Below are 22,499 nucleotides of genomic sequence, written 5' to 3' on the forward strand. Positions count from 1 at the left end.
TAGAACTCATGACAAGCTTCCAATCTAAAATATTATTAATCTAATTTCTTAGTCCACACATAAAAAATTGACATCTTCCAATTAAATATCTTACTATAACAACAAAATAATCAAATATCTTGCTACAATAACAAATAACTGATTTCATAATATTCAAATATAATAAATAATATCTTACTATAACAACAAAATAATCCAATATCTTACTATAACAACAAAATAACTGATTTCATAATATTCTAAACTTTGAATATTTAGAAATGTAATAAATAACCATAAACAATAATATATTGTAAATTTATGCTTCTTTATAATTTCTTAAAAGGTTTTATTTATAATAAATACATTACTCACAAACACATTATTATTCTAAGTTGCTCACATATAAAAGTTGACACCTTCCTATAAAATAAAATATCTTATAACAATTATGTACATTAATAAGCGTTTAGGGAATTTCCATAGAATTCAACGCCATTAACATAAGAAGATTCCGTAGAAGTTTACTCCGTTGATCAGATTCAATTCCCAATATATGGTGCTGATAACACCCTGGTGGCGCAAGATCGATTTCCACTCGTGACATCTACTTGAATATTTGTTTGTACTTCCTGGGAAATGTACCTGACTCCGACGAAACGGAAAGAGGTTCGCTCTGGACATAAATTTTCAGCGATTTATCCATTTCAGTTATGGATATATCTGAAACACAATAAATAAAAGTCAACAATAAATATCTGATATCAAAAATCTTTTTCGTTTTTCTTTCTGTTTCGTTTGAAGTACTTTTTTTTTCTCGTCTAGGGTTTGTTCTTATTAATCGACTGCTTGTTCGCAACAGACACCTCGAAAACCCTAGGAAGATAGTTATGGACGCGGTGGGCGGCGCGGGGGGCAAGCAGCTCCGGCCCCGGAGGCGAGTCGGTTTTTCGAGGACCCCATACGACCGCCCGCTCGTCGGGCGCCATGCCCCTACCGAGCTCAGAATCTCTAACGGTAATGGAGGCGTCAGCTGGTTTTCGAAATTCCTTAGTCCCATAGCAAACGGCGCGGGGAGGTTGCTCTCTTCGGTTTTCCGGCGGCAGGAATCGGTCGAGACTTCTTCTTCTTATTCTTCTTCAACTGATGACGAAGACGAAAACAGTTCGGGTAATTATCTCTTCATTTTCTTAAAAAAAGAAAGGCTTTTCAGAACCCTAGGATTAGGTCGAATTTAAATTGCAGGACAGTGAGCCGTTCGGATGAGCTGTAATCTTAGAAAAATAGGCAGATCTTGGTTTTTTGGGTCAAATCCACGTTCATTTACATGTTAAATGTCAAAAAACAAAATTCAGAAACTTGTCTAAACGAGCTGTTAGGTTAAAGTAAATTCACGTCAACACAGTTCTTTAAATGCATGAATTGGTTCTTACATAGAACTGCCATGTGACAGTTTAAAGGTAGCTCTGGCAGGGGCCTCAACTCGCAGAATCCAGAATGCTGAATCTTAGGGCAAATTCTACAATATCACCTAATTTGATATGTAATCTAAGCCGGCTGTTAGGTTAAAGTAAATTTAAGTAAGACACTGTTTAAGCAGCGTGCCACGTGGCATTGCCAAGGAATGATTTGGTTCTGACCGGATTTACCTCGTGGCAGCTAAGTTTGATTCTGCAGGGTCTGTTCTCCCAAATTGTTGAATCGTAGGGGAAATTCGAGCTGCGTCCTGTAATTTGACATCTACAATTTCTGAAATTTTTCCAAGACAGTCCGTGTGTGCAAACGTAAAGAAATCTGAGCATGTAGCTGTTCGCAGAGCTCCACGTTGCATATCTGGGTAGTGTTGACCCTTGTTCATGTGTCAAGTCAGATTTCACGTAACTTCTAGTAACAGAGTACAGACTGATATTTTAATAAATTGCGGTCATTTTCGACGTGGGGGATTTGAGCTCTAGCTGGCTCTCGACACGTGGCTTGCTGACTTATAGGAGCAGAGTGTAGATTGTTTTGTTAAAGTAAATTTGCAGGATTTTTTCACAGGCTGTAATGTTAGGGTAAATTCCTCTAATCCGACCCCAGTTTCACTCTAGGCAGCTTTTTTTCTTTTGAGCTGGCAAAGCTCAGGGGTCAATCGTAACTAGGCTCACACGTTCTTACTGTGGCTCGGGATATCTGTACCTACTACCAACTGCTTGCTAATTTCCAATCATTGCGGTTAGTCTGCTCATGATTTTTCTCACAAACCAAATTGCTTATGTTGAAGTTGATTCTAAAGGCAGTGCCTCTTTTGAAACATAGCATGATCTTCCAGTATGAAGGCGTATGGTGGCCTAGGGCCACTTTTGGCAGATTGTTATGGTAGGTCATATTCTGCAGTTAATGGCTACTTGGGATAGTCACGATGGATTACAATAGTAGCTTGTGCTAGGAGTGTCAACAACTTTGTGCAATATTTTATGCAAATCTCAACTACAAGGTAGCAAGTTCTGTGTTCGATTTCCTCCTGAAATAACATCCAGTTTGTAGTGGCTGTATAAATAACTTAGACTTCTAGAAGCTTGTTCAAATAAGTGGTTACAATAAACTATAGGTCTAATGATACTGTCTTTTGGCAGTATGATATGTGGCATGTAACTGTCTTTATTTATGTCATGAGGCTTCTGTGACTTTCTCTAAAAGCATATTCCTCTTGCAGCATTGATCACGAGACTATTATGTATCTTAGATCACTCGATGTTTATTTCAAAATGATTGAATGCACATAAGTTATGTTGAAATATCTACCAACACCTTCTTCAAATGGGTGATCAATTAATTCTAATGATAGTGCTTTTAGTACTGTACTACATCTCAAACATTTTTGTAGTTGCATTTAGTACTAAAGTACCATGTAACATAGCACCACTTTTGGGAAATGTTAGGCTAAATGCTGCTGTACAACAATTTCTACAATAAAGCTAATAATTTGATGTTGGGTTAACCAATAATTATTGTCTTTAGTTTTATACGGCATGCTACATCAGATCATTGGTATTTGAAGATGGATTTGAGTACATGAATGCTATCAATGTAAATTCAATAAACTTGTTATATAGTCTATACCAATGGTATTTTATGATAGATTCGAGTGTACATGAATGATATTAAAACAATTTCCAAAAGTTTGTTTAAAAAGTTTGTCGTTTTTTTCAAGGAAATAACCCTTTTTCTAGTAGCAAATATGGAAATATAATCACCCCCTCAAATAAAAAACTATTATTGAATTGACACGCTATTATATTGCACTCAACAACACTCACAATGGATACTGATGAGATCACCAATTCACTTGTTAACATAATGGCCCTTGTTAATATGTAGAACCCAACCACATACATCCCATTCGACATGCACCACATAGGGTGGGATGCATGGCTACTAGAACTTCAACCCAACTTATCCTCGTGGAAATCACCCCAATTGCTTGTAGAGCACAACCAGAGAAACATCAAGTAGTCTATTGTTTTATTGATAGAGTAAATCCATGGTAGGTATCTATGGCAATGTGCCACATTTCCCTCTTGCTACCATGTTTCTCTCTTATTATTCATGATGTCCGATCACTACTTGTGATGCCCTCTTGCTTCTTGTGTTGTTCTCATGGGTCCTTGATTTTTTTTGCTTGCTTGACTCAAGCCTCATTGCATCCTCTCCTTTGATTAGAGAGTTGCTATTCACATCTTCCCTTTGTGCACAATGATTTCCCAACCCATCTCTTCTTATTTCACGATGTCGATGTACCCATCTCTTTACCCTACCGCCCCTTTCCTCTCCCCCCTTCTCCCCTTTCTTCTCCTTCATGACCTTGTCTTCCTTCACCTCCCACCTCTCACTTGCATCCCCACCCTTCACTCCTGTTACTGCCTACTCCTACATGAGCCAACCCTTCCCCATTCCTTTATACCCACTCTCCCTCCCCTATACATCCACTCGTTGCCATTCCTTTCTCTCCATTTTAACCATAATTCCATTAACTATAGTCCTTCCATTTTAAATTTAGGTATGTTCTATGCTTAGAGCAATTTACTTCAATTTTTCATATTAGCTCAATATCAATTCCAGATTAGCAATCACATCAGATGATAGTAAAGTGCAGATATAACATAAACATAATTAGCAGAAGACAAGCCAAGACAAGAGGACACAAGATGTGGCACCAGCCAAGGACAAACCCCATTGTGGGGAAACCCTTGATCAAATCTTCTTATGATCTTCAATAGTTCAACAGAGAGATAGAGATAGTACAAATATACAAAACTGATATTTATGACAGTAGTAGAAAACCCTTGACTAGAGAAGTCAATGCTAGTTGGACTAGACAAAATCTTCTTCTGAAGATCATTTATATGGCACCAATAGGATGCTCATCCAATTGAGCCGAACATGGTCAACCCTTGACCCAATATAGCGCCCAAAATATTGATGACTGCTTATTGCACTAGCTGTCACTGCTACAGGATTTAGGGCATCAACTATACAGCTCTTCAGAGGCTGAGGGGAGACTCCATCATTGCCATGCGATCCAACACTGACTTGATAATGCAACCCTTAGACAACCCTTGAACAACCTTTGCTGCTAACTATGGCATGTGGCCTAGCTCAGCAGCAAGATAGGCATATGGACCTCCAACGAACAACTCACAAGCATCATCAAACTTGGCTAGCTATTAGTACTTATTTGATTTGCATATGCTATTCAACTTTTCAACATATAACAATGACTTCATTATTTGGCCAAAGCATACGATAAACAACTTCTTTAATCACAAAAAACGTGTTGTCCTTCCAGGCTTATTCATGCAGTGATAAGACCCCTTCTTGCTATGGTTAAGAGTCTCTCCTTGACTGCGTCTAAGGGTTCTCCTTTACTGAAGTTTAAGGCCTCCCTTTTAACTGCATCTAAGGTCTCTTGACTGCGGATTAAGGGCTAGATAAACAGCAGCTAGGGCAGCAGATAAGACTGCGGATTAGGGCACCTTAGGACAACGTATAAGGGCCTCTTTAACAGTGAATTAGGGCCACCCTTAACTGTGGATTGAGCTCCCTCCTTGACTGTGTAGAGCCTTCTCTTTTGACTGTGCCTTGATCTCGTATAGAACAACAGTTAGGGAATCTCCCTTTAGGTCTGCGTTTAGACTTCTTCTTAACTGTAAGTAGGGCTTCCTTATGATAGTGTTTAGGGCTTTTATGAGCAGCATATAAGTCCTCCTTTGACTGTGTCCTAGTCTCTTTCAGAATGCGGATTAGGGCATGGCATATCCCCTTTAATTATGTCTAGATGATCCTCCTTTGACTGCAGCTAGACTGTTGCTAGGGCTTCCTCTTTTTAGATTTGTGGCTAGGATTAGATCTCTTCTTAGGACAACATATTCTCTTAGAGACTTCTCCTTCCACCAAAACCCAAACAAGTGGAGGAAGAGATCACAAGAGATGTGTCTAAAATGACTTGCAAGCCACCTCTATTTATAGTGTAACGTTGAGGATAAGATGGGGTAAATTGGTTGCTGGCCGACCTTGACGAATCGTCACATAACACAAATAAATTCATATCTCCATGAATACATGTCAGAATCGGATGATCTTTAGATCAATCCTACACCTTTCGACGAGAGGAATCTAAGAATAATATCAGCAGCCATAAATAAGAAGACCCACATGGAGTTTGGCCATAGTTGCCAATTTTAACATTCCACCAATTACCCTTCTTGCAATTCCTTTAACCCCACCGTCATCTTTCGACACATGGCGAGATTCAACTCAACTTGCCTTGTGCTTTATGGTGGCAACCTAGGGGTTTGGCAGTAGGTTGAAATGGTACATAATGATGGTATTGGATACAAAGTAGGTTTCAATCCTTGGGGTAGATCAACCCAAGGACTTAGCACATAGTTGAGCAACTATAGGAAGTCCATATTCAAGATTTAACAATGAGAGTGGATCAGTTATGGGGTGATGTTCACAACCTCATGAACTGGGTTTGGAAAATGGAGACTAATCTAGCACATAAGTTTGAGCAACTATAGTAAGTACACATTCAAGATTTAACAATGAGAGTGGATCAGTTATGGGGTGATGTTCACAACCTCATGAATTGGGTTTGAAAAATGGAGACTAATAATTTTATTCGAAAAATATTGGTTTAGGATGTCAAAGAACAAGAAACCATCTAACTACTGAGCAAATCATTCCATGCAAATATTCTAGACCTTAAGAGTAAGCAAGATGAGTTTCACACCCAAAGGAAACCTTTCAATAGGTAATTAAAACTCAACTCAAATATTGGATATAGTTTGTTTGGGAAAGAGTGAATCCTCCCAATTATACAATGGTCAATGGGTGTTGAGAAATCTAGGGCATTAGCATTAGGTGATTTCTCTTCGATTAATAATTGCTTGTGAATGCTTTTTACTTCTTTAGATTAGAATCTTCTTCTTCTTAGATTATTAGTGTTCTTCTTCATCAAACAGTAACCAATGCATGAACATAACTAGACAAGAGACGCAAAATGTAGGCTATCAGCCAGGGCCAAAACCTCTCACTCTTTAGGAGGAAAACCCACACAAATTATTCTTATAGAGATTCCAATTGACGAATACCAAGACCAAGACCCTTGACCTATTAGCCACTTCAATACTAAGACACAAGTCCTCTTCCTCCTTCTCGTTTACTCTATCTAGGTTCCCGTTGAAGGAAATGTAACTAGGTTTGGTCTTCATAAATGTACTTTTGATATTTGTATTTATTCAAGAATAGAAATATTATTTTTATTATATATGCCAATGAGTTTCTTGCTCATTGAAATAGGTCTAGCACATGTTAAAGTGCTATAGGTGAGTCAAAGAGTCAAAAGAATTATGTTGAGGACCTTAAGGGCATGTTAAACTAGGTATACTTATGTGTTAGAGTCAAAGAAGACACCTCCAAGCAAAGTCAAGTCTCCTCCAAGAAAAGGCATCATCAAAAGAACCCATCCGAAGCAAAGAAGACAAGTCGGCCCACAGTCAACAAGTCGGCCTAAAGGAGGGACAGTACTCTATAGAGGTTGTCCACTCCTCCAACATGACACACACTCATCTCTGAAATCAGCGAGAAAGAGGACGAAGAAGGGATACGAAAAGGTGAAGAAAAGAGGTCTCCAAGTGCAGCGAAGAAGAAGGGTACATAACCGAGCCTAAGAGGACTGTTCTAGGGCTAATTACAGCCACACGTGCGAGAAAAGGAGGGTTGTCTTTGTGGTTATGACAATAGCAACTCACAGTCAAACATCTCTCATTGTTTGGGCTTAAAACTAGGCCTCCTACTCAAGCGAAGAAGAAGGAACCTCAAGCGAAGGAGAAAGAGCCTATAACATCAAGTAAACCTCCCACACGTGCGAGAAATTAGGGTTGCAGGACAGTCATACCAAGTCTGTACCTACACCTCAAGGAAGAAGCTCATTTGGTCAAGAGGAAGGAAGGGATCATCACAAGGAAGGAGTCTCATCATAGACCAAGAATAAGTGCCTCTTCTAGAGCAAGTGCAACAAGGTCTACCAACAGTTGAAAGAAGAACGAAGTGTCAGAAGAAGGAGGACGAAGTGCGGGGGAACAAAGTGCAGAAAGGAAGAAGGACTTGACTTGTGCTTGGAGAATATTCTTGTCAAGGGTCTAGAGTTTGGCATTGATCAATAAGAAGCTTCAATAAGAGAAATTTACCGAAGGGTTTTCCTCTTAATAGAAGAGAGCCAACATCTTGTGTTCTTGTTCTTATGTTTTTGGTAGCAATTTGATGAAATACACACACACATTAATAATAAGAAGAAGAAGATTAAGCTAACAAGAAAAATTGTAAAAAGACTTAACAAATTGTTATCAAGTCAAGAAGAATCCTACTATACATTGGTGCCCTTGATTCTTCACCATGGTATTAGAGCTAAGGTGACACGTCAAGGAAAGGGCATCTCAAGAACACTCATAAGGTGACTCATCAAGGAAGAAAATCTCGAGAACATCTACAAGGTTGAAGCATCAAGCCAAGAAGTCTCAATCACTTCAAGGACAAGAAGGTCTACCATCTATCATTCATCAAGGAAGACTACAAAGCAAGAAGAAGAGCCTTACATAAAGGCACCTACAAGAAGAGCAAATCAAAGAAGGACCTACATCAAGCTACAAGTCATCAAGCAAATCTCATCATCAAGTAAGCCCACTTGGAAAAAGCAACTTGAAGAACATCAAGATCTAAGGAAGGCAAGCCATCAAGTCTTCAAGGAGAAAGCAAGTCCACTACATCTCAAAATCTATCAAGTATATGTCCCCTTCTGAATATACATCAATGTCTTTTTGCAAGGAAAGCAACAAATTGGTAGGTACCAATAACTTTCTTGCATGGAAGAAGAGGACTGATTTACTTCTCAAGGAGAATGAACTTCTAGAACACATCAAAGGGAATATCACTATCCCTGCTAAGGAACAAACTGGAGCCTTAGCCAAGTACAATAAGGATGAGACAAGAGCTCAAAGCATTCTAATAGAATCCATCAAAGACTCTCTCATTCCTTATGTCTCCAAACTTGAAACATCAAAAGAAATCTATGATAAACTAGTAGAGCTATTTTCGGTAACCATAGCTGGAGAAGTGATATCTCTTCGAAATGATTTGTATAAGATGAAGATATCGAAGGAAGGAATAGCTCCATATTTCATGGAGATCTCTGAGATGAGGGATCAACTTCAAGAGCTAGGGAAAGTCATGTCTGACTGAGAAATGACAATTGTAGTACTCAATGCTCTACCCGAGGATTGGGGCAACTTCCCATCAAGCATATATGCAAAGAAGGAAGCTACCCCACTAAGTGAATTATGGTCCCTATGCAAGATAGAGGAAACTAGACTCAAAGCAAAAGAGGATGTGGGATCAAAGGAGCAAGCATTTGCAACCATGGCCAAGAAAAAGGGAAAGTTTGGCAAATTTGGTCCACGAAGAACAAACAATAGAGATATGTCAAAATCCAATGCTTTGGATGCCAAGAATATGGACACTAGAAAAGGAATTGTCCAAAACTTAAGAAGGACAACAATAACAAAAGAAAAAGGAAAGAAGCTCACATGACTCGAGAGGTGAAAGAAGAAGAAAAGAAGCAAAAGAAGGAAGATTTGGATCTCTATGACTAAGTCTACTTCATTACTTAAAGTCTTCTTTCAAAGTTTTGAGTAGTATACTAGCATGTAGAAATAGAATAAAATTGCATGGCTAGAAACATCTTCTAGAATCTAGAAGCATGATGTACATAGAGTTCAAAATACTCATGTAGAAGGAGCATTTATAAATATAACAAAATGCATGGTTAGAAATATCTTCTAGAATATAGGAGCATGGTAGATATAGCTCAAGATATTCATGTAGAAGGAGCATACCTAGTATAGGACCTCATCCACAATGAAAGAAAATTGATCATGATTAAGAATCTTAGAAGACCTCCATCATCAAAAAGAAAGAAACATTTGCAGGGTAAGGGTCTTCAAGATCCTTTGATGGAATCTTCAAAAGAAGATTCATAAACAAAAGCAAATGTCTCATTAGGAGTCCCATTCATGGGATTCAAGAAAAGGATGATATGCAGGCAAGCTAAGATGAAGCAAGAAGGGCCACACCAAGGACAACCAAATGAAGCTAAGATGATTAAAGGAGAATCAAAATGAGGTATGTATGCACCAAAGTTAAGTCATGTATATTATTGAGTCATGGGAATAATTCTATGACATGATCAAGTATGAAAGAATCTCTTTCACCAATGACATGCTCGAAGGCATGTACTACAATGCAATGAAGGTCAACAATAGGAAATACTCACATAAAGAATATAAAATTTGTGGCTAAGAAGCAAGAAGAAATGTTGACGAGTCTAAGAAGCAGGCAATGAAGAAGTGCTCCCACAAGGAGTAGAAGGTGGTTGACCAATCTATCCAAGAAGAAGCACATGAAGAAAGAGATCAAGCATGTGAAGAACACCATGATCACAAAGAATCACTATCAGACAAGATTCATTGAAGACATCTCCCGAAAGAAGGCAAGACAACTCTGATAAAGGAAGGAAAAAGATCAAAGGACTCGTGACACCTATGAAGGCCTTGGAGATATGAAAGGTGCAGATAACTGATTCTACTCTACGAAGATGTCATGATGAAGAAGCCATCCAGCAAAAGCACCATTTAATGTTGAAGCAATATCAGGATGAAGTCATGAAGGGCTACTAGATCGAAGCATGTAAACAAGCAAGTACAATGAAGCATCCATGAGAAGAGTATTCTGAAGCATGGAAAGATGACAAAGGAGTAGCCAAATGACAAGAGAACCTGATATATGTCAAGAAGGCCACTTTCCATGAAGGAAGCAATGACATGACAAACCAGGAAGGAAAGTGATTAATGGATGGTGCCCTACCAAGAAGAAGATTCGACCAAAGATTTCATGACATCGAAGGAAGGAAGGAGATCAAGTAGCTGGAGGACCCTTGAAGAAGAAGTTGTTGATGAATGGACAAGTCCCTAGTTAAGAGGGAGTTCGGACAAGTTCCCAACTACAAAGAAACTTGGGCAAGTTACCTGTCAAAGGAAACTTGGACATGTCTTCCTCATTCTAGAGGAAGGGATAGACATAACATTCTTGTCTTCACTTGGGAAGAAAGAATGGGAGGATTGGGTAATCATCTGGCGTCCGATACTCTTTGAGGATGTGTAGGGCATCCAAGACAAGAGTAGGCAAGAGGACCGATATTCTTTGAGGGCTGGGAACCCAAGATAAGAATAGTCCTAGAAGGTCACACTCATTGAACACCCAGGTGGGTATATACCTTGAGAGACAATGTTTATGTTGATTTTTGGTAGCATAGGATGTGCTCTAGCCATGAAATTTGCTGGAGAGGCTAAGGCACATGAGATCTCCAAGACCCAGAAATCGTTTGGAAAAGGGATAGACACAACATTCTTGTCTTCACTTGGGAAGAAAGAATGGGAGGATTGGGTAATCATCTGGTGTCCTATACTCTTTGAGGATGTGTAGGGCATCCAAGACAAGAGTAGGCAAGAGGACAGGTATTCTTTGAGGGCTGGGAACCTAAGATAAGAATAGTCCTAGAAGGTCATACTCAGTGAACACCCGGGTGGGTATGTACCTTGAGAGAATGATTATGTTGATTTTTGGTAGCATAGGATGTGCTCTAGCCGTGAAATTCACTGGAGAGGCTAAGGCACATAAGATCTTCAAGACCCAGAAATCATTTGGAGAAATTCCACTCGGATGAAGAGATATTAAAATAATTAATATTTTTAATGGGTCCCTAAGTCAGAGGGAAATCAGGACTCAGAGGGAGTCTAGAGAAGAGGAGTAGAGATGGTAGTAAATAGATTGAGGGATTCAGACAGATTGAACGGGGCTTCCAATTTTGTCATTTGGAAGGTTAGGATCTTGGCAATCCTGGATAAACATTACATCGAGGACTATGCCTTGAAAATCGTAGTTGTCCCAGTTGACCCTAATGCAAATGAGAAGTATGAGGAGGCCGAGGCGAATGCGAAATGCATGATCCTAGATAGGGTCAAGGATCATGTCATACCACACATTGCTGAGAAGAACACAACAAGGGAGATGTGGCAGACGCTGACCACCTTATACCAGGGCTCTTTCGTGCAACGAAAGATGTTATTGGAAAATCAACTGAGGTCATATCAGATATAGAAAGGAGAGGAGATAGATCTGTTCCTTCTCAGGTTGCAAGGAATTCACGACCAACTTACTTCCATGGGCTCTGCACTGGATCCAGAGTTCATGGTCAAGACTGCTCTGAATGTAGTCTTGGAGGACTGGGAGACGTTTGTCCAAAGAATTTTGGGCAGAGCGACTCTCCCCATTTGGGAGGAGATGTGGGTAGATCTTTGACAGGAAGAGATTAGGAGATTGACCAAGGCGGGGAGTAGCGGTAAGGGAGTTCAAATCAAGAAAGAGGAGGAGGATGCAACTCTAGCATCTGTGGGACAACAGGGGGTTCAAAAGAGGAAGAAGAAAGATATCTCCAAGGTCAAGTGCTTCAACTGTGGGGAGTTGGGACATTATGCCTCTCAGTGCTTTCGACTCAAAGGCTACTCCAGCAAAGGCGGAGAAGGATGTCGAGACTGATGAAGATTGTGCCACGAGTGCTCATGTGACTCTAGAGAAGAGGTGGGGAGACATAGAGTTGTAGTCGAAAGGACTACATGCACGGGCAGGATCCTTGAGGTGCCCAAACTCTTGGATCACATATGATTACGGGAGCCCTTAACGACAGTAGCATGATGACAGGTGCTGGGTGCAGCAAGGTGTGATGGAGCGACAAGGCAGTGGTTCAGTGCAGAAGTCTGTAGCAGCGCAATGGAGGTTGCAGCAGTGCGAGAGGCACAGAAGAGGTTGCAACAGCGCAGTGGCAGCAGAGGGAGCAAAAGATAACAGCAGAGGTAGCTTCAGCATCACGAGGCTTCCAGATTGACCAGGATGTCAATATTTGGGTGAAGTCAGCTACTTACTTCTCGGTCACTGAATTGCAGTGCAGCAGTTAGCAGTGGCAGTGCTATGGGCAGCATGATACAACATGTTGAAAGGGAGCTGTAGTACAGATGTAGCAGTGGCAGTGTCATGGGCAGCAGTACAGGAAGCAACAGTGTAGTGGATGTGGGACAACAGGGCAAGCATCCAGCACAGAGGACCGATGCGGAAGATCAGTGTGATGCTTCTATGGTGAAGCATTGCTTGAGCACATTCCTCTCTAAGAGGGAGTGTTGATTTTTGGTAGCATCGGATTTGCTCTAGCCATGAAATTTGGTGGAGAGGCTAAGGCACATGAGATCTCCAAGACCCATAAATCGTTTGGAGAAATTCCACCCGGATGAAGAGATATTAAAATACTTAATATTTTTAATGGGTCCCTAAGTCTAAACTTGGGAAAATAAAAATATTAATGTATAATAATATAAAATAGGTGAGAAAGTTGTAAGTGACGAGGATCAAGCTAGTTCCAATCTTAGCCTTTGATTAGGGACTTAATCTCGGCCGTTGAATCGTCAATAGGAAAAGTATAAGAGGAGGCTTGAGGGTCAGTTGGAGATACCCCAGGAGAGATCAATCAGTTCGATTTTTTGGGGTGAGGTTTGTTGAGGAAATCGAACAAGTGATCAGTTGCAGCGAGGGGCAGTTCAACAAGGGATTTTCATCTGAGGCTGAAGAATACATATCAGAGAGGCAGCGCAGTGCCAGAGAGACAACACATGCCCTAGAAGGGCTGATGCAGAAGCAGTAGGAGCTGACATAGAGGACGCAGAAGGCCGTAGAGGCTAATGAAGGCAGTGCAGAGGGCTGTAGAGTTTGACGCTGGGCTTCAGAGGCAACGCTAGGGAGATTCTGTGGGGTAGACAGAGCAGATCAACTGAGAGAGGGTGACACAGTTCTAGAGCAGCGCTTGGAGCAGCTTTCATAGTCCAGCACAAGTAACAATCAGAGTCACTGTGGGGTTGATCATCCAGTTGTTGATTTGTTAGAATATCTTTCTCCGGGTAGAGATACTACTACCAAGGATATTCTTTGTTGGGTGAGCCATTTTTGGTAGCCTAGTTGTATTCACGAATCCGCTTAATAATACAAACCCTCTATATGCTGCATCGGTTTTCCTGCATTGGGTTTTTCCAGGGACAATTGTCCAAAAATAACGGTGTCCCTTGTGTTATTGTTTTTGTTTACTGTAGTGCATGATTCATGTATCTGTGTTCACACCTAATCTTCAACGGTTGGGTAACCTGGAACGTGAACAGTCATCAAGAAGATGAACTGATCCGTCCATTTTATGTATATAAACAATAGCTGTCTAATGAAATCATCAATCAAAAATTCTTCTGCCCATTCTGGAGTTACCCTGGCCTGACATGGTATCAGAGCACAGGTCCCAGGTTCTAAAATAGTCGTAACTCCCTGCCACTGCCTCTGTCCTGAAATATCATTACTGAGCTCTGTCCTGAACGCTGCCTCTGTCCGGAGTCTCTGCCACGCCTGTGCTGCCCTAACGCTCTATCACCTAACATTCTCACTTAACGCATCAGTATCTTAACGCATCTGTAGTTTTCTCATTCGAATAGACCGTTGTTAAGATGCTTTCACCTATGTCGGCCTGACAAGGTACATCTGCCAGGAATGTTTACCAGTCCGTTGGCTATCCTCACTCAAAGACCTGCGGTGCCTTCTTTCAAACAAGCCCACACGAGTTTGTTGAAGTAGCTGGTGTTGTGTCTGCTCCTCCACCATGTTTTTCAACTCACTGCTCTCTTCATCAATACTATCACTGCAACTATGAGTAGTAGCAGCAGGCATTGAAGCAGACCACATTACATTGCCCCAAAACCAGAACTTCTCCATACTCTCCACCACGGCGGTGGCCATTATTGCCGTTGCCCTGAGAAGAAGAAGAACGTGTGGTAAAGTCTCTTGTAATTCTTCTCCTTTTCAGTGGGCAATCGCCCGCTCGCTGTTTGATTTAATCAATGGCCAAACAACCTACCAATCGGTCGGGAAGGGCTTATCACATGATTCGCGTGCAAAAGCCGGATCTATATGCATTATATATCGAAGTTTAATCTTACGTTACGCCTGGTCTGACTGTATCTTTAACTATCCAGTCCAGATCTCTGAAATTCGGAGCCTTTCATGGCAAGTTGTTAATGATCAGATCCGTATTAGTAAATTTTTCAAAGACAAGTTCCATAATAGTAATGTTGTTGTGAAGTAGGGAACGCCATGTATCATGTTTTTGTTTGCAAATAACATCTGGCGCCGTATGTGGGAAGTCCTTGAGAATGAACATTGCTGAGGATAGATAACAAAACTGCGTATGGTAACAAAACTGTGTTTGGTAGTTCAAATAGTATTGCGCAGTTTATATATATCATCCAAAGCGTTTATATAAGCAGTTTTCAAAGCATTCAAAGTTATATCAGTCAGAGTGTTTTATAGTGTTGCATGATAAATTGATATATTGAAGTGATATATTAATACATTGAAGTGATATATTGAAGTGATCCCTTGCGCATTTTTTCAAAACATAGTAGTATTGCAGTGATATGTACAATGAAACGCTGATGCTTTTAGCAAATATCAGAAGGATTTGAAGGCTGTAACGTAAAGATTTTTTTATCAGCAGAAGTAATTTTTTTACAGAATGCATTCAATCATCTCTATGGTCGGAATAGTTCTCACTGGCAAGGAGAACTATTCTGAATGGTCTCGGATGGTAAAACACACCCTCATCTACAATGAGTTGTGGAAGGGAGTGTGTGTCGGAGAAGAAGACAAAGACCCTGTGCAACCTACATCAGATAAAGAACTTGTCATTTGGGAAAACAAGAACAGCAAAGCCTATGCATTGATCGCAGCATCTGTAAATGAAGAAGTAAGTCGTCATATTTCATCCTATTCCACTGCCTTTGAAGCTTTACAAAAGCTGAAAGAACTCTATGATTCACATTCTGCACTTGAATTTGTTCAGCTCATGATTAAACTCTTCACTCTTGAACTGAAAAATAATGATCCTCTTGCTCTTGCATCTGAAATAAAGTCTATAATGCATGATATTAAATCCACTAAGGTTGAGCTGGATATCTCTCTTATTGCCTTTCTCAAAGCACTCTATCCTACCTAGTCCAATTATCTTGAGTCATTACAAGCAAATGGAAATCTTAAAGATATAACCTTTGACTCTCTTGTGAAAAAGTTTGCTGAAAGAGAGAAAGCCTTTGGAAAAAAGACAGTCCCTGAATCTTCTGAAGAGACTGTTCGCCTTGCTCATAAAGAAAAGCATCCTGCTCAAGATTCTACAAGAGGAAGAGGTGGACGAAGAGGAAGTGGAAGATACTTCAGAGGCAGGGGGGCAGACATTCTCAAGCAGAAAAGGCAGATCTGCATTGCATTTGCTGCAAACGAAATGGATCACATGATGCTTCTACATGCAAGCTACCATGGGACAAAATTGAGCAGAGAAGAGATCAGCAGAAAGGTAAAACTGATGACACAGACAAAGGTAAAGCACTTGAATCCGCTCACTATATTGAGGCACAATGTAACATTGGAGCAAATGAAGATTTGTTTAATGCTTCACTTGCTTCTTCGAAAAATGATTGGTTGCTTGATTCAGGAGCAACCTGTCATATGACTCATAGGAAAGATTTTTTTGAAGATTTCACTGACAATGTTGATGGAGCAGTATACTTTGCAGATCAGTAAAAAATCAAGCCATCAGGGCTTGGCACAATCAGGCTTAAACTGCCTGGTCTTCCAGACTTTCTTTTGGATCATGTTCTATATCTCCCACAACTCAAGAGAAACTTGTTGTCCTTGGTCCACATCCGCTAGCAAGGTCACTCCATTCATATGTTTGATGGAAAGCTTGAGGTAAGAAAGGCATTTGACCACTCACTTGTCATGAGGGGAATAGAAGAAGAAAGACTTCTTAAACTGCAAGGAACCTCTGCTCATGCACAACATTTCTCATATATTGCTCATCATGAAGAAGGTACACTTCCGTCAAGTTTATTATGGCATGCTAGATTTGGACATTTAAACTATGATAGTCTCCGCTTGTTGAAGAAAAATGGTGTTGCTGGTTTGCCTACCATTCCTAGAAAACATAAGCAATGTGATGCTTGTATTCTAGGAAAGCATAGCAAACAGTCTTTTCATGATTCACATTCAAGAGCACATAGGAAGCTTGAACTCATTCATTCAGATTTATGTGGTCCAATGCCCGTTCCTTCTGCAAATGGAAATAAATATATCATGACATTTATTGATGATTACACCAGAATGTGTTGGGTTTATTTATTGAAGAACAAATCTGATGCTTTTCAAACATTCAAGAATTTTCATAAGTGGATTGAAAATGATGCACAATCTCATATTGGGTCTATTCGCACTGATAATGGAAAAGAATATACATCAAATGAATTTGAAAACTATCTTCGCCAACATGGGATCAAACATCAAACAACTGTACCTTATAATCCCCAACAGAATGGTGTAGCTGCTAGCAGAAAGAATGAATAGAACAATCTTGAATATGGTACGATCCATGCTTTTCTTCAAAAATGTAAAGATAATGTTTTGGGCTGATGCTGTTCTATGTGCTGCATATATAAAGAATAGATGTCCATCTAGTGCTATAAGAAACAAGACTCCTTATGAATTGTGGTATGGACATGTTCCTTCGGTAAAACATCTCAGGATTTTTGGTTCCACATGTTATGCTTTAATACCAAAGGTACATAGAAACAAACTTGGTGCTAGAAGTCGTAAGTGTATCTTCCTGGGGTATTCAAACACCTCTAAAGCATACTGTCTCTATGATGAAGTAAATAAAAAGTTTGTTGTATCTAGAGATGTCATTTTTCTTGAATCATCCAAATCTGACAGTGTTGTTGAGCGGCAACTTGATCGCTTGGATAGATTCGCAAAAACGAAATCATTTCAAGAATTTGATAATCAGATTCCACATCTTGAAGGGGGGATTCCTATACTAGAACAACATGTGGAATCTTCTTCTGAAGAACAATCTCCCCTGCATGAAACTCCAACAACGGATGATGCTTTAAGGGATGTAATTGATAGAATTGGGAGACTCAATCTTGATTCAGTCCCAACTCAATCAACAGAGCAGCCTGTACCATCTCAGAAAGGTCCCCCAAAGTGGCTGACAAAGACACTTGAAAGTGTTCATCCTGATGAAATTGGAAAAACAGGAACCAGAAATACAAACCGACAAGATGGAGGTGATGTAGATAACTCTAATTCACCTGTTGATATGGATGTTACTTATGATTGTGAATTGAACTTGTCTACAGATTTTGAACCAACTTCCTTCAAAGAAGTTGCTTCTCATGATGAATGGAAAGAAGCGATGCAGAAGGAGTATGATGCCCTCACAAAGAATGGCACTTGGAAGCTGGTTGATCCTCCATTTGGAACCAAACCAATTGGCTGCAAGTGGGTCTACAAGAACAAGTACAAAGCTGATGGCTCACTTGACAAGCACAAAGCTAGGCTTGTGGCAAAAGGTTTTGCACAGAAGGAAGGGGTCGATTATGAGGAAACTTTTGCCCCCACAACAAAATGGGCCACCATCCGGACACTCTTTGCACTAGCTGCTCAGAACGGTTGGAAAGTCCATCAAATGGATGTAAAAACTGCATTCTTGAATGGAGATCTAAAAGAGAATGTTTTTATGTCCTAGCCTGAAGGATTTGCTGTGAAAGGACATGAACACAAAGTATGCAAACTTGTGAAGTCCTTGTATGGCCTCAAACAAGCACCACGAGCCTGGTATGAAAAACTAACTGAGCATCTTTTGAAACTCAACTTCAAACATTTTGATCTTGATGATGCAACTTTATTTGTCAAGAAAGTTGGCAAAACAGTTGTATATCTTGTGGTATATGTAGATGATCTTTTAATGACAGGGAACAATGAAAGCTATATTGCATCCATAAAGAAAGAATTAGGAAAAAGTTTTGAAATGACTGATTTGGGCTATGCTCATTACTATCTTGGCATTGAAGTAACCCAACATCCAAAATCCATATTTCTTTCTCAAAAGAAATACATTGCAGATTTGTTAAACAGATTTGGCATGACAGAGTGCAATCCTCTTTCTACTCCAATGGAACAAAACTTGAAGCTCACATCTATTGAAGGAAAGGAATTTGAGGATGCAACAAAGTATAGACAGGTTGTAGGAAGTCTCATCTACCTCACTACTACCAGACCAGACATTTCATTTGCTGTTGGAATCCTCTCCAGGTTAATGCAAAAGCCTTGTGAGGGACACTGGTCTGCTGAAAAAAGAGTTCTAAGGTACTTGAAGGGAACTCAAGACCTTGGAATCAAGTATACACAGGTGGACGACTTCAGCTTGATTGGATACTCTGATTTAGACTTCGATGGAGACAAAGAAACTGGGGTATCTACTTCAGGATATGCTATGAGTCTTGGATCAGGAGCTGTCTCCTGGAGATCACGCAAACAATCAGTTCCGGCAGATTCCACAACAGAAGCAGAATACGTGGCAGCAGCTGAAGCAACGAAAGGAATTGTGTGGCTCAGAAAAATTCTTGAAGATTTGCAGGTAAAACAAGCACAATCAACTCCACTCATGATTGATAACACCTCTGCAATAAAGTTGGCCAAGAACCCAAAGTTCCATGATCGTACTAAGCACATCAATACTAAATATCATCTGATCCGACATCATGTTGAGGCCAAAACAATCCATCTCCGTCATTGTTCCACAAATGAGCAAATTGCAGACATCTTCACCAAAGCGCTTGGAAGAGAAAAGCTTGAAAGATTCAGAATGATGCTTGGACTCACCAACATCCCTTCAGATTAAGGGGGGGAATGTTCACACCTAATCTTCAACGGTTGGGTAACCTGGAACGTGAACAGTCATCAAGAAGATGAACCGATCCGTCCATTTTATGTATATAAACAATAGCTGTCTAATGAAATCATCAATCAAAAATTCTTCTGCCCATTCTGGAGTTACCCTGGCCTGACAATCTGTGAAGGTTGTATTTGTGTTTACTTCGATATTTATGCAATTAAATAACTTGTTAATGTAAAGAACAAGTAGGAGATAGTAAACCGGAAATTGTAGTAGGGATTTTTGATGTGTTAGATTCAAATACTTTCACAGAATAAGGTGTCTATAAGTCATTGATCTTGCCAACATTGTGCTTTGATCTATTGAGAGATAGAGTTGTCAGTCAAGGCCTTGCTATGGAAACAATAATGGTTACTATGATGCTATAATAGATGGTTTGCCAATCCGGTTTCGCTTATGTGCATTCTTCAAGATTGAAACATAGCCAAACACCTTGTAATGTTGTATGAATACCTCCCTAGGTAATAGGGAGTGTTGAAGGAAATGTTACTAGGTTCGATCTTCATAAATGTACTTTTGATATTTGTATTTATTCAAGAAAAGAAATATTATTTTTATTATATATGTCAATGAGTTTATTACTCATTGAAATAGGTCTAGCACATGTTAAAGTGCTATAGGTGAGTCAAAGAGTCAAAAGAATTATGTTGGAGACGTTAAGGGCATGTTACACTAAGTATACTTATGTATTAGAGTCAAAGAAGACACCTCCAAGCAAAGTCAAGTCTCCTCCAAGCAAAGGCACCATCAAAAGAACCCATCCGAAGCAAAGAAGACAAGTCAACCCACAGTCACCAAGTTGGCCTAAAGGAGGGGCAATCCTTTATATATAGAGGCTGTCCACTCCTCCGGAATGACACACACTCATCTCAGAAATCAGCGAGAAAGAAGACGAAGAAGGGATATGAAAAGGTGAAAAAAAGAAGTCTCCAAGTGCAGCGAAGAAGAAGGGTACATAATCGAGCTTAAGAGGACTGTTCTAGGGCTAATTATAGCCACACGTGCGAGAAAGGGAGGGTTGTCTCTGTGGTTATGACAACAGCAACTCACAGTTAAACATCTCTCATTGTTTGGGCTGAAAACTAGGCCTACAAGGCCTCCTACTCAAGCGAAGAAGAAGAAGCCTCAAGCGAAGGAGAAAGAGCTTATAACATCAAGTAAACCTCCCACACATGTGAGAAATTAGGGTTGCGGGACAGTCATACCAAGTCTGTACCTACACCTCAAGGAAGAAGCTTTTTTGGTCAAGAGGAAGGGATCATCACAAGGAAGGAGTCTCATCATAGACTAAGAATAAGTGCCTCTTCTAGAGCAATTGCAACAAGGTCTACCAACAGTTGAAAGAAGAACGAAGTGCTAGAAGGAGGAGGACAAAGTGCAAAAAGGAGGAAGGACTTGACTTGTGCTTGGAGGATATTCTTTTCTAGGGTCTACGACTTGGCATTGGTCAATAAGAAGCTCTAATAAGATAAATTTATGGAAGGGTTTTTCTCTCAATAGAAGAGAGGTTTTGGCCCTGGCAGAGAGCCAACATCTTGTGTTCTTGTTCTTATGTTTTTGGTAGCAGTTTGATGAAGTACACACACATGCATTAATAATAAGAAGAGGCAGATTAAGCTAATAAGACAAATTGTAAAAAGACTTCACAAATTGTTATGAAGTCAAGAAGAATCCTACTATACATTGGTGCACTTGATTCTTCAACAGTTCCTTCTACTTCAGACTTTATACCATAAGTGATGACATCGAACTGTGGTCACTGTGTTAGTCAAGGATACCAAAACTATCCTTCAGTTCTAACATCGAATCCTGAAGACAACACTGAACCATATTCGCTGCCCTTTGAGACACCACCGAGACCTTTTTCCTTGTAACAACACTGAGATCTTATCACACTCTTGTGACCTTCCTTCTGAATTCTCCTTCTGAATTCTCCTAGCAATGGTGGCATCGAATCATAGTCTGACTGTGTATCCTTATCCGAATATCAGAGATATATGCGAACTTCACTTTGCCACTGTCCATACGAAGTCATAGAGACATCCAAACTTCTGTTCTTAAAGATCCTTGCTTTCCCTACCCATCTGAGTTCTGTTCTGCGATTTGACATCCGAACTCCTCACTATAATTGTCCATCGAAACTTCAGAGAGATATGCGAGTTTCTCACTGTAGAAATGCAAAGTGCCTTCACGCCTATATATAGTTGTTGACCCATAAATAAGCCGACCTGTGATCTCGAACCGGTGTGTCTCCAAATAGGTGAGCCGACATGAGTTGGTTACTTCATCTTGAAGCCAACATGAATAGGAGGACTTGTGCTTGTCGTTGGAGGGCTATTAGACACTTTTATAGACTCATATATATTCTTCATACTTTTATGACAAATCCTAAAGGCTCTTAGTGGGAGCCATCTAAAATAAAAACTCATGCTCATGAAACCCATGAAGCAAGGCGTTATAAAAATAATTTTATTTTCTTCTTTTCATCATTTACAAAGATCATAATTACATGTCATTATGAAGATTGAACCTAGTTACACTTTTCAACAATGAGGTGGTGTAGGTCAAGCTTAACAAGGAGTGTTTTGGAGATTAATTTTAAGGTGAAGGGACTCTCATTGTTGGCAATACTGTTGAAATATGTGACTAGGATCGGTCTTCATAATGACAAATGTAATCATGATTTTATGTATTTATTGTAAAGAGAAAAATAAATTTATTATTGTCATTCTTGAGGCATGGGTTTCATGTTCAAGGGAAATTTATTTTTAGGTCAAGCACCCATTGAGTGCTTCTAGGGCTTGTCTTTGAGTCATCAAGTCATAAGAGTTATTGCCATGTACGAAAGACCCTTTTGGGCATGTTACATATTGTAAAGAAAAAATTATTTGAGTCAAATTAGAGTCAAAGACCCTCCAAAAACTTGTCATGGTGCCTCAAGCAAGTCAACCTACATGAAAGATCAAGTCAACATCAAGGAAGCAATTTGTACCCTTCG

General features: G+C 39.9%; 1 protein-coding gene across 3 annotated transcripts in view; it reads left to right on the plus strand.

Moving 5' to 3' along the window:
• Positions 1 to 475: 475 nt before the first annotated feature.
• The window catches only part of LOC149243627 (uncharacterized), a 164,303-nt gene continuing 142,279 nt past the window's right edge, over positions 476 to 22,499 (plus strand). The window contains exons 1-2 of one of the 3 annotated variants that reach the window (XM_089374587.1): positions 476 to 648; positions 842 to 1,149. In XM_089374587.1, the coding sequence (XP_089230713.1) occupies positions 870 to 1,149 (280 nt within the window). In that variant the 5' untranslated portion in view covers positions 476 to 648; positions 842 to 869. The remainder of the gene's footprint in view (positions 649 to 841; positions 1,150 to 22,499) is intronic. The other 2 variants (XM_089374585.1, XM_089374586.1) reach the window with 2 other exon arrangements.

The sequence above is a fragment of the Pinus tabuliformis genome, chromosome 8 (assembly GCF_031772625.1).
Source record: "Pinus tabuliformis cultivar Carrire ecotype Pingquan chromosome 8, CPIR1, whole genome shotgun sequence".
NCBI lineage: Eukaryota > Viridiplantae > Streptophyta > Pinopsida > Pinales > Pinaceae > Pinus > Pinus tabuliformis.